General features: G+C 46.9%; 1 protein-coding gene and 1 pseudogene across 4 annotated transcripts in view; one reads left to right on the top strand and one right to left on the bottom strand.

Annotated features, from left to right (window-relative positions):
- The window catches only part of SRPX (sushi repeat containing protein X-linked), a 144622-nt gene that overhangs the window by 19400 nt on the left and 113191 nt on the right, over positions 1-12031 (bottom strand). For 2 of the 3 annotated variants that reach the window (XM_086387677.1, XM_086387676.1), the window contains one exon: positions 11452-11573. The exons of the other annotated variant lie outside the window; for it this stretch is intronic. In XM_086387677.1, coding sequence (XP_086243803.1) covers positions 11452-11573 — 122 coding nt within the window. The remainder of the gene's footprint in view (positions 1-11451; positions 11574-12031) is intronic. 3 annotated transcript variants of the gene reach the window in all.
- On the top strand, positions 1050-2183 carry LOC147340153 (ferritin heavy chain pseudogene; annotated as a pseudogene). The gene has a single exon (XR_015158967.1). The product of XR_015158967.1 is annotated as a ferritin heavy chain pseudogene (transcript).

Below are 12031 nucleotides of genomic sequence, written 5' to 3' on the forward strand. Positions count from 1 at the left end.
GAAAAGATGCCCAACATCGCTCATTATCAGAGAAATGCAAATCAAAACCACAGTGAGGTACCATTTCACACCAGTCAGAGTGGCTGCTATCCAAAAGTCTACAAGCAATAAATGCTGGAGAGGGTGTGGAGAAAAGGGAACCCTCTTACACTGTTGGTGGGAATGCAAACTAATACAGCCACTATGGAGAACAGTGTGGAGATTCCTTAAAAAACTGGAACTAGAACTGCCATATGACCCAGCAATCCCACTGCTGGGCATACACACCAAGGAAACAAGAACTGAAAGAGACACGTGTACCCTGATGTTCATAGCAGCACTGTTTACAATAGCCAGGACATGGAAGCAACCTAGATGTCCATCAACAGACAAATGGATAAGAAAGCTATGGTACATACACAAAATGGAGTATTACTTAGCCATTAAAAAGAATACATTTGAATCAGTTCTAATGAGGTGGATAAAACTGGAGCCTATTATACAGAGTGAAGTAAGCCAGAAAGAAAAACACCAATACAGTATACTAATGCATATATATGGAATTTAGAAAGATGGCAACGATAACCCTGTATGCAAGATAGCAAAAGAGACACAGATGTATAGAAGTCTTTTGGACTCTGTGGGAGAGGGCGAGGGTGGGATGATTTCAGAGACTGGCACTGAAGCATGTATATTACCATATGTGAAACAGATAGCCAGTCCAGGTTCGATGCATGAGACAGGGTGGTCTGGGCTGGTGCATTGGGATGACCCAGAGGGATGAGATGGGGAGGGAGGCGGGAGGGCGGTTCAGGATGGGGAACGCGAGTACACACGTGGCAGATTCATGTTGATGTATGGCAAAACCAATACAATATTGTAAAGTAATTAACCCCCAATTAAAATAAATAAATTTATATTTAAAAAATAAATAAACAAAAATAAAAACTTTGTGGATGCGAAGTACTCAGCTCAAAGCGGCTCTGCCTCACCCTGGCTTTGATAGACAGTGGTCTCGCCCTGGCCACACCCTGGCTTTGATAGACAGTGGTTTCGCCCTGGCCACACCCTGGCCTGGATAGACAGTGGTCGAGCCCTGGCCACACCCCGGCCTTGATAGACAGTGGTTGCGCCCTGGCCACACCCTGGCCTTGATAGACAGTGGTCTCGCCCTGGCCACACCCTGGCTTTGTTAGACAGTGGTCTCGCCCTACCCACAGATCCCACTCACGGATCACGCCCACCCACGTGACCTCTTCCTTAACCAATCTCAAGCCCAGGCACTGACCCCGGCCAACGGACGCCATTACCCGTCCATCCCAGAGCCCGCACCCAGCCACCTGCCATCTGGCCCGGAGCCCGCCTCCGGCCACCCACATCGTTCACCCTGGGAAAGTTCCGAGGAGACGGCTGGCGCCGGCGCCCCCGCCGATTTGTGCCCCGCAGACGCCTCATCCCAGCCGCCATTCCCTGGTTCGAGGAATGTCCCGCCATGCTGCCCACATCACCCTCACAGGTGCGTCAGAACTACCGCCCCGAGTGCGAGGCCGCGATCAACAGCCACGCCGCCCTGGAGTTCCACGCCTCCTTCCATTGCCTGGCCGTGGCTGTCTACCTCGACCATGATGACGTGGCCTTGAAGCGTTTCTCCCGCTTTTTCCTGCTCCGCTCCCATGAGCACAGCAAGACAGCCGAGAGCCTGATATTCCTGCAGAACCATCGTGGGGGCCGCATCTGCTTCCTCAACATCAGAAAGCCTGAGACCCAACAGTGGGAGAGCGGACTCCAGGCCATGCAAAACACCCTGCACCTGGAGAAGTGCGTCAACCAGAGCCTGCTCAACCTGCACAAGCTGGCCACTGATAGCAGCGACGTCGAGCTGTACTACTTCCTGGGGACCGACTACCTGGACCAGCAGGTCAAGTTCATCAGGGAGCTGCGGGACCACCTCAGCGACCTAAGCAACATGGGGCTCCCAGAAGGTGCTCTGGCAGAGTACTTCTCTGACAAGCTCACCCTGAGGGGTGGCAACAAGAAGGACTGAGCCTGGACTGGACTTTCCCCCGAGTCCGGGGTGACTGCCCAAGGTCACCCTGCCTGCAATGCAGACCGCAGTATTGCCCTTGCAGAAAAAGTTCACAAGTTTTCCTTTTTTCAGTGTTGCCAGTTCTTCCAATAAAGTAATTGCTTCCTGAAGAAATAAAGGTGCCTTGTTGATTCATGCGTGCAAACCCTTAACCTTTCAAGCTTTAAAACAGGTATCCAGCAGTCTTTCGAGCTACCAATGCCCTGTCCACAGGCAGCTCAGGATCTCCACAGAGGGAGGGAAGAAGAGGATCCATGGGACCCTGAACAATACAAAATGTACCTTCCCCTAATAAACAATGTGGTATATGGGGTGGGCATGGGTGAGGTGAGGCCCTGGTGAATGTGGGTGCCTGTGAATAGATGAGACATAAAAATATGGCCTGAAAATCACGATTGGGGTTGATCTCCAGAAATAGTGAAAGGAAAGGGATTGGGAAGGGAATGAAATAAAAGGGTCTTCATTTTGTTTGAAGCAGACTTCTGGGTAGCAAGATGGGGGCCTGGGAAACTGGCATAGCAGAATCCCTCTCTGACAAGCTCACCCTGGGCTACGTGACAATTTAAGGGTAGCAGGCCTGGCTTTCCCAGAGACACACTTCCTGTGGTCACCACTGTTGAGCATGGAATCTGCCCTTACAAAACATCCACGTGCAATTTTCTACTTGAATTGTACCACCCTGCAATAAAGTAGCATGATACCACTCCCAAAATTTATCTCAATTCTATTGAAGGTGATTCTATATAGCCCTTCTAGGGTGAAAAATAGAAGCTCATGAATGAAGGTCGATTGGTGATACTGAATATAAAGTAAAATAAATCCCCCTGAATATGAAGTCAGTGGTACTGGCTGCAGGTTGAAGCTGGGAGACCAGTTCATAGGTATCACAGCTGGTCCAGGTGAAAGACAATGGTGATTGAACTGGAGTGGAGGATGAAGAAATGAAGAGATGTAGACACAGTGCAGATGGATTGGGATACATCAGCAAGGTTTCTTCATGGACCAGAGATGAAGAGTGAGATATGAAGAAGAAAATCTACTTTAGCCTGGGTTGATGGTGGTACCATTTTATCAATTTGGGGTCTTTTGCCAGGGGCACAGCTGGGATGGAAGGTTGGAGAAGGCATGTCATGTAAAATCTGAGATGCATATTAGACATCCAAATGGAACTGTCATGCAGGTATCCAGAAAAATGAATCTGGGGTTCAGAGTGGATGTCAGCTTTAGAAACAGACCCATGGGAGACATCATGATCAGATGAAGTCTCTACACATGTAAACCCTAATATTGCCTTTGCCTACCAAAAACACTCAAAATATGTTTCTTCTGTGCCTAGGTGTGGTTAATAAGGCAAAAGTTAAAATTTTACAGATCTTGCCTGTCTTATCAAGGATACATGGTCCCTGATAAGAGATGGTCCTCAGATTGACACATGGTCCATCTGAGCCTCCCAAAAGTTTGCAAACTGTTTTGAATATTTACAAATATTCCTCCCTGTAGCTCAGACAGTAAAGAATCTGCCTGCAATGTGGGAGACCTGGGTTCGATCCCTGGGTCAGGAAGATCCCCTGGAGAAGGGAATGGCAACCCATTCGAGTATTCTTGCCTGGAGAATCCCATGGACAGAGGAGCCTGGTGGGCTACAGTCCATGGAATCGCAGAGAGTCGGACATGACTGAGTGACTAACTCTTATTTGAATATTTACAAATATATAAACAAGCCTGGCTACAAAGGAGTTAACTGTCCCATTTCACCATGACTGCACTTGAATATTTTCTTAAAATGAGGATTAACTCTCTTCAGTTAAATTTCCAGAAAATTTGCTTGTTCCTTTGTTCTTAGACAACCGGGGTCTTCTCACTCTGTTTCTTTCTCTGCTCACATTGAGGATCTCTCCTCTTTCTTTGATGGGCATTCCCTGGTGGCTCAGATGCCAAAGAATCTGCCTGCAATGCAGGAGACACAGGTTTAGTCCCTGGGTCAGGGAGATCCCTGGGAGAAGGGAATGTCCACCCACTCTGGTGTTCTTGCCTGGAGAATTCCATGAACAGAGTAGCCTAGCAGGCTCCAGTCCATGGGGTCGCAAACGGTCGGACATGACCGAGTGACTAACACTTTCATTTTCCTCTGACAATGTCTCAGATCCTACATATGTCAATTAACGGTTCTCCTCTAGATAGAAGCAAGCACCAGGTGAGTAGCTGTTCATCTTTATAACTAGAAATTGACTTTCAGGTTGTGCTAGGGCTCCATTACTGCGCAGGCTCTTCTCTAGTTGCGGTATGTGGGTTCCTTAGTGTGGTGGCTTCACCTGTTGCACACCACGGGCACGAGGCGCTTGGACTTCAGTAGTTGTGGCACATGGGCTCAGCAGTCGTGGTTCCCCGGCTCTAGAGCACAGGTTCAGTAGTTGTGATGCGCAGGCTGAGGTGCTCTGCGAAATGTGAGATCTTCCTGGATCAGGGATCAAACCCAGGTCTCCTGTTTGGCAGAAGGATTCTTTACCACTGAGCCACCAGGGAAGCCTGAAGATCCTTCTTGCTGTCCAGTTTTGGAGAAACAGTTTGGTGTCATGGATTCTTCCCCACAGATGGCCTGGGATCAAATGCCATTCTAGCCACTTACTAAATTGAGGGCATTGGGGAATGTGAATTACCTTCTCTGTGCCTCTGTTATCTCATATGTGAAATAGGGATCAAAAAACTATTGCTTAAAAGAGTAGACAGAGAAGGTAATGGCCCCCCACTCCAGTGGTCTTGCCTGGAAAAATCCCATGGACAGAGAAGCCTAGTAGGCTGTAGTCCATGGGGTCGCTAAGAGTTGGACACGACTGAGCAACTTCACTTTCACTTTTCACTTTCATGCATTGGAGAAAGATATTGCAACTCTCTCCAGTGTTCTTGCCTGGAGAATCCCAGGGACGGGGGAGCCTGTTGGGCTGCTGTCTATGGGGTTGCACAGAGTTGGACACGACTGAGGCAACTTAGCAGCAGCAGCAAAAGAGTAGATGGCTTATTATATTGTAAATGTTTAATTTAAATTTAAACATATTTAGAATTAGTATCTTTCAATTGCCCTAAGGCAGGGCAGTATCAAATGAAACAAGTTCCCACAGGGCTAGATGACCAAGGTCAACCCAGGGCATTTGTACATGTACACTCTCCATTTTCTACCTCAGATCTTATATAATTGGGGGAGAAAAAAATAGCATATGTAGGGCACAGCTTTCTGTATCTGCCTGAATGCCCTATTCCCTTACTGGGGGAAGATCTAACAAAGTTAAACGCCCAAGTGACTTTCTCACCAGAAAAAGTAGACACTAAAGTACTCCTAGGTCAAGCCTGCCCCATCCAAGCTGTGCTATGACAATGGAGAGACAAACTTCAACCAGAAGTCCCTGAAGAAATTCTACAAAAGGTAAGAGCAGATGCTTGAGTGGAGGGGAGGCCAGGAAGAGTCAAGACTACTGACCCAGTAGGAGGAAGACTCCAGCTCGGTGCCAAGTATTCGAACTGAAAAAGCAATTGCCTTTAAAGAGGCATGTGAAGAATAAAGCCTCTGACAACCACCTTTATTAAATGCCAAGTAATCCAAACTTAGTAGTGTACTGTCACTCAGTCCTGTCTGACTCTTTGCGACCTTGTGAACTGTAGCCCGCTAGGCTGCTCTGTCCATGGGATTCTCCAGACAAGAATACTGGATTGGGTAGCCATTCCCTTCTCCAGGGGATCCTCCTGACCCAGGGATCAAACCCATGTCTCCCACCTTGCAGGCAGGTTCTTTAGCCTCTGAATCACCAGGGAAGCCCTTTAAAGGCCACAGGCTGTCTGGAAGCAACATCCAAATGATACTTGCCCTCCAGGATCAACACCAAATAGTGCTACAAGCCAACTTGCCCTATGATCCCTCCTCCACAAAACCCATCTGGATATGGGGAATGTGCTCCCAGGATCTGTGCAGGGACTGCCCTCATGGTTGTGCCTAAGTAGCATCCATAAGATCGCCTGTAGCCTAGGATATAAATGTCCCCAGAATATTCATGTGCTTTGGATGAGCTCTTCCAGGAAGGAAAGGACAGCATTCCACTGCTAAAGATGTCCTTGATGACCCCAGAGAGCTCTCAACAATTTGTTCCACAGGCAGCATGCCCTGCAGTCCTCAAGGAAGCCTCTACATTATATCAGGCTAGCCTATGCCCAGCCGATGACCAACACTGCATATCCACATGGGTTCCCACCCCTGGGTGGCCTCCACTCCAGAAGACCTCACTCGTGAGTGAGACAGACTCATCACTGGAGATGATCCCATCCCAAGGGACATCGTCCCAGGCCAGGAGTTCACCATCGGAGACGCCTATGCCTTGTCCACTGGAGATGACACCCAAGGGCCAGGGCACCATGTTGGAGATGCAGCTGCTCACCCAGATGACTTGCTCTCCAGTTCACATTGTGGAACACTGCAATGTGGACTGAGACGTTCCAGAAACAATGGATCAAGTGCACTGCCTGATGGCACCAGAGGACGAGCCACTATTATCTAGCGGAACTTGCTAGGTGCTGGCTGGCTGACCCAACCCTAGACCAAGAGGCCCGTCAGACTGTCAGTCATTTCTCAGCCCAAAAGGTGCACCCAAAACAGACAGCGCTGCTGCCTACAAATACCGAAGGCCGTTCATGTCCTCACCTCCTAACTCTGCTGTCTCAGCATCACAGGCTGGACTGTACTCTAAGCACCTGGGTTGTTTTGTTTTGTTTGCCTGCACTGGGTCTTAGCTGCAGTATGTGGGATCTCGTTCCCCAACCAGGGACTGAACCCAGGCCCCCTGCACTGGGAGCTTGGGGTTGTAGCCACTGGGCTACCATGGAAACCCCCTGAATTGTTTTTTTTGTTTGTTTATTTTTAATGTTTTTTTTTATTGTAACATAAGTGTCTGATCTTAAGCTGTTGATTGCCAAGGCATCCACATCACAGACAGCTGTCTTAAATAAACACAGTGCCAGCTACCAGACTAGATGAGAACCAGGCTTCCCCATCACAGAAGTTTCCTTTGTTTTAGAGATCACTGGATGACTAGGATAACTGCCATCTGACCACTTGGTTTTCCCTTCTGACATTTTAATTCACGCTCCTGTTTTAAATTCACCAAGAAAGACTAAATCTGTGACACGCTAGGCATCCCATCCTAGACCCCAACAAAAGCGACCCAGGTAGCATGTGTACTCACTTTCTACCCATGATCTGGCTGTGCAGCCCAACGCATGCCGTGCGTCCTCCAGGACCTGTGAGTAATAAGCCATGTTTTCTTTACAAAGTTCCCTAAGTGTTGCTACTGAGGCACCTCTTGCAATCATAATAAGAACCACACGGAGTGGGGCGGTGGGGGGGGGGCGTTGGGTAGGGGTGAGGCGGTGAAATCACAATGAAAAACATGGAAGTGTTAGTCATTCAGTCGTGTCAGACTCTGTGCGACCCCACTGACATTAGCCGGCCAGGCTCCTCTGTCCATGGTATTCTCCAGGCCAGAAAACTGGAGTAGATAGCCATCCCTTCTCCAGAGGATCTTCCAGATGCAGGGATCAAACCTGAGTCCTTTACTCCCAAATATAGATAGACAAATGTTTACCAGATATTTGACAGAAGTGAAAGAGATCATGATGAATAAACAGAACTATTTCTGGAGAGAAAAACAAATATACTACAGGAAACAGAAAAGAACATTACAAAAAATCCAAATTCATATTGTCAGAACTGTAAAGACGACAATGGGTTTATAAAATGGGAATAGAGTGCTATAAAAGGGAGCAACTAGAGTATAAGAGAAAGTCTTTGGAAAAAAAGTATTACAGCAAAATTAAAAACTTTGCCGGAGGCGGTCCTAAGATGGCAGAGGAATAGGACGGGGAGTACCACTTTCTCCCCCACAAATTCATCAAAAGAACATTTGAACACTGAGTAAATTCCACAAAACAACTTCTGAATGCTGGCAGAGGACATCAGGCACCTGAAAGGAGGTAAGAAAAAATATAAAAGATAAAAAGATAGACAAAGGAGGTAGGGATGGAAGTCACTCCCCGGAAGGGAGTCTTAAAAAAGAGAGAAGTTTCCAAATACCAGGAAACACTCTCACTGGCGAGTCTCTGGTGAGCCTTGGAACCTCTGAGGGCAACATAACCGGGAGGAAAAATAAATAAATAATTAAAACCCACAGATTCCGTGCCGGACTGTAACTCCCAGCGGAGAAGCAGCACAGACGCCTGCATCCGCCACTAGCAAGTAGGGGCTGGGCAGGGAGGCAGGGGCTGCATTGCTTAGAGTAAGGACCGGCCTGAATGCCCTGAGGGCAATCTGAGGGAACTAATTTGAGATGGCAAACCAGACTATGGGATAGAAAAGCCCTAACCTAAGACACCTCCAGGCCCTCTCACAGAACAAAGAACTGAGCAGAGCTAGCCAGCTGTGAACAGGCCCATCCCTCTCCGGAGACAGGCAGGTAAGGGCAGCCAGGGCCAGAAGGGGCAATCGCGGCCTCAGAGAGGCATTAACTACCAAACTGCAAGCAGGCTTCATTGCTAATGAAGACTTCTTGGGATTCTGGACGGTCGACATCTGCCTGAGAAGGTGCGCGGGTTGTACACCCAGAAAACCCAGTGGCAGGGACGGGGGAGGCGATAAGTTGCAGCAACCGCGCTCGCCAAACACCTGGTCACCCGAGCTGCTCGGACCTGGGAAGGACACAAAATGCAGGCCCTACTGAGTCTGCGCCTTTGTGGAGTACCTGAGTACCGGAACCTGAGCGGCTTAGACCTGGGAAGTGCATACAACCCAATGCTGGCCTCAGAGAGTTCTCAGCAGAGCAACCTAGAGCCTAAGCAGTGTAGACAGGGAAAGCATACACGCCGTGAGTGGGGGCAAACCCAGTATGGCCAAGACACTGCGAGCACTCCCCACAGACACCAGTGTTATTTGTTTGCAGGGTTCCTCCCTCTCCACAGCACGACTGAACAAGTGATCCTAAAAAAGTGTCCACCACCGCCCCCTTGTGTCAGGGTGGAAATTAGACACTGACGAGACCAGCAAACAGCAGAAGCTAAAACAGAGGGAACCACCTTGGAAGTGACAGATGGAGAAGTCTTGAGGCTACTGTAAGAATAAGACTGAAAACCAGAGGCAGGAGGCTTATCAAGGCAGTGGTTCACTGACTGTGATCCTCAGACCACAAGCATCAGCAACACCTGGAAACTTCCTAGGAATGCAAGTTCTCAGGCCCCACTATAGATCAAGTGAGTCAGAAACTCTGGGGCTGGGGTCCTGCACTCTTTATCAGCCCTCCCAGAGATTCTGAGGCAGGGTAAATCTTGAGATCCACTGTACAATTCTTTTATGCAGCTTATTTATTGTTTAAATCATTAGCATTAGCCTACAGTGGTCTATAGTAGCCCCAACATACACAACCTGAATCATAGAAATTTTCTTAAATCAGATTTTTCTATCCTTCAAAGATTCTCTCTGTATATTTGCAATCCAGAAAAACTGTTTGGTAAATTCTGCAGCAGTTTTTTTAGAAAAAAAAAATCATTGACATAGCATATGTATAGGTAGTTCTAAATGTGCAATAGCTTCATGAAATCAACTTTCAGAATTTTCAATAAAAATTTTTAGATGGCAACAGCCCTCTCATGTTTTCTTATCTTTAATTTGAAGTGTTGGGAATGATACAAATACTCTTAAAGAGTACTGTCACTCCTGGAAATAGTAAAGCTGATTCCCTTTGAATCACTTACTTAGCACCAACATGACACCAGGCACTGTGCTAGGTACTAGGTAGCAAATTTGAAAAGATCTAGTTCTGACCTCACAAGTGTCACTCCTACGGAGGTACTAGATACAAATGCAGGAGGACAAAAATGAATACATAAAAGCTGATGAGTGTTCCCCGGCTTCTCCTTCAGCCAACTAAAGAGAACTCAGGCCTCTTTATCATTTTCCATCCCTGGCCTTCTGAATTTTTGATCCTGTTGTGGATGGGCCAGACTCTGCGAGGAGACAGGTATAAATCAAACGTGTGGTGGGTCAAAAAGCAGATGGAATGCCGCTGAGCAACTAAGCCCGTGTGCCACAACTATTGAACCTGTGCTCTTGAATCCAGGAGCTGCGACTACTGAAGCCCACGTATCTAGTGCCCATGCCCCATAACAAGAGAAGCCACTGCAACGAGAAGCTTGCACACCACAACTAGAGAGTAGTCCCTGCTCACTGCAACTAAAGAAAAGCCTGGGGAGCAACGAAGGCCCAGCACAGCAAAAAATAAGTAAAATTATTTTTTTAAGGCAGATGGAAAATAAGGAAATTAGAAACAATAAATTGTTATGTCACTACATAACAACACTTGCTAAAGACATATTTCCATCATGATAAGGGATTTCTGTGAACTTTTTTGAAAATCTGTGATATGGTTCACCAAGTTTTATTTCATTTTCTTCTTCCTGAGTATATACAAAGACCATATTTCCCAGTCTCCCTTGAACTCTGATCACAATCATGGGATGAGTTCTGGCCAATGGATTCGGAGTCAGCAGTTTTATGCTTCCAATATCACACACACACACACACACACACACACACACACACACACAAATGGCATTCTTTTTTCACTCTTTCCCCTTCTTTGTGCAACCCGGAAGTAATATCTTCTGGGATGTGGACGCTACAGGATAGTGGAACTACCAATAGCTTGGGACCATAAGAACAGAGATCTATCCCTCCTTTGCAGAGCATGAGAGAAAAAGATAGATGAGAAAGGAAGGTTTTTAAGGAGCTTTGCTTTTTCTAATTATTATTTTCACAGTGGTCAAAAGAAACAAGTAAAAGTTTGGGTCGCTCTGAAATTACCTTTTGGCTGCTAATTTTTGCTTTTGTAATGCACCATTACTCAGAGTCCAAACACCATGATTCTGGCATTATACGTTACCAAAATAAAATAGTTGTTAAAATGGGGCTATGGATAAGTGCCCTGGAAGCATGGAGGAAAAGTACGCCAAGCCTGGAAAGGCTAAACTGGATGCCTGCCCTCTTAATAAGACAAAAGATTGTTTACGGTCCTTTTTGTATTCTCTCCCCTTTCCATCCCTCTCCAACCAAGGGAAAAATAAACACAAAGACAAAGCAAAAACACCTGGGAGGGGAGGGGAAGAACCCTGGTGATTACCCTCCGCATCATATATTTGAACAAGCAGCCACATGCCAATTAACATGGTTATAATGCTCCCAGAACAAAAGTACTGAAACATTGCCTGGAATCAAGACTCAATAGACAGAAATCAGGGACCCTGATCAGAAAAAAGTACATTTATAGGTAATAACATTTAAGAAGAGAACTTCCCCCTACCTGAGCTGCAGGGCCAGGGCTGGAGGCATCACCTTTGCTCCTATCCTGCCGATGAGGGTTGGGAACACCCCTACCAGCTCCACCACAGTGATGTGTCGAAGATCCAGGCCACACTGTGCTTGCTGGAAAAAAAAAATCCAAGATAGGAGGTGTAAGTGTAGCTAAAGAAAATCCATGTCAAACTACAGGCGGACAGAAGCAGCACTGTTCCGTTTGGGGAAGTTTCTCTGCCCACTCCATACTGTCCTGAAGATGGTTGAGAAACTGGGGTTAAACTAATGGCTATAAAACCCAAATACCTTCCTAAAGGAATCATTCAGAAATGACTTGGCAATGAGATTTTGAAAACCTAAGTAAAATGGCAGTGTACGTATTTCCAGATGGGGTGAGACTTTGCATGAGCCAAATTTCCTAACAAGTATCGAAGACCACCTCCAGAGGATTTTCATTTGTATTTGCAAGGACAAAAGATTACTTCTAGTGTCCCCTTATCTACCCATTCTTCCACCCCTCACACTCAGCAGCCCAAAGCCCACACACACACTAACATGGTGAAGAAACTAGGATAAGACATTCCAAC

Source organism: Bos grunniens, chromosome X (genome assembly GCF_055505025.1).
Source record: "Bos grunniens cultivar Pamir isolate PY7600 chromosome X, Bosgru_T2T1.0, whole genome shotgun sequence".
Classification (NCBI taxonomy): domain Eukaryota; kingdom Metazoa; phylum Chordata; class Mammalia; order Artiodactyla; family Bovidae; genus Bos; species Bos grunniens.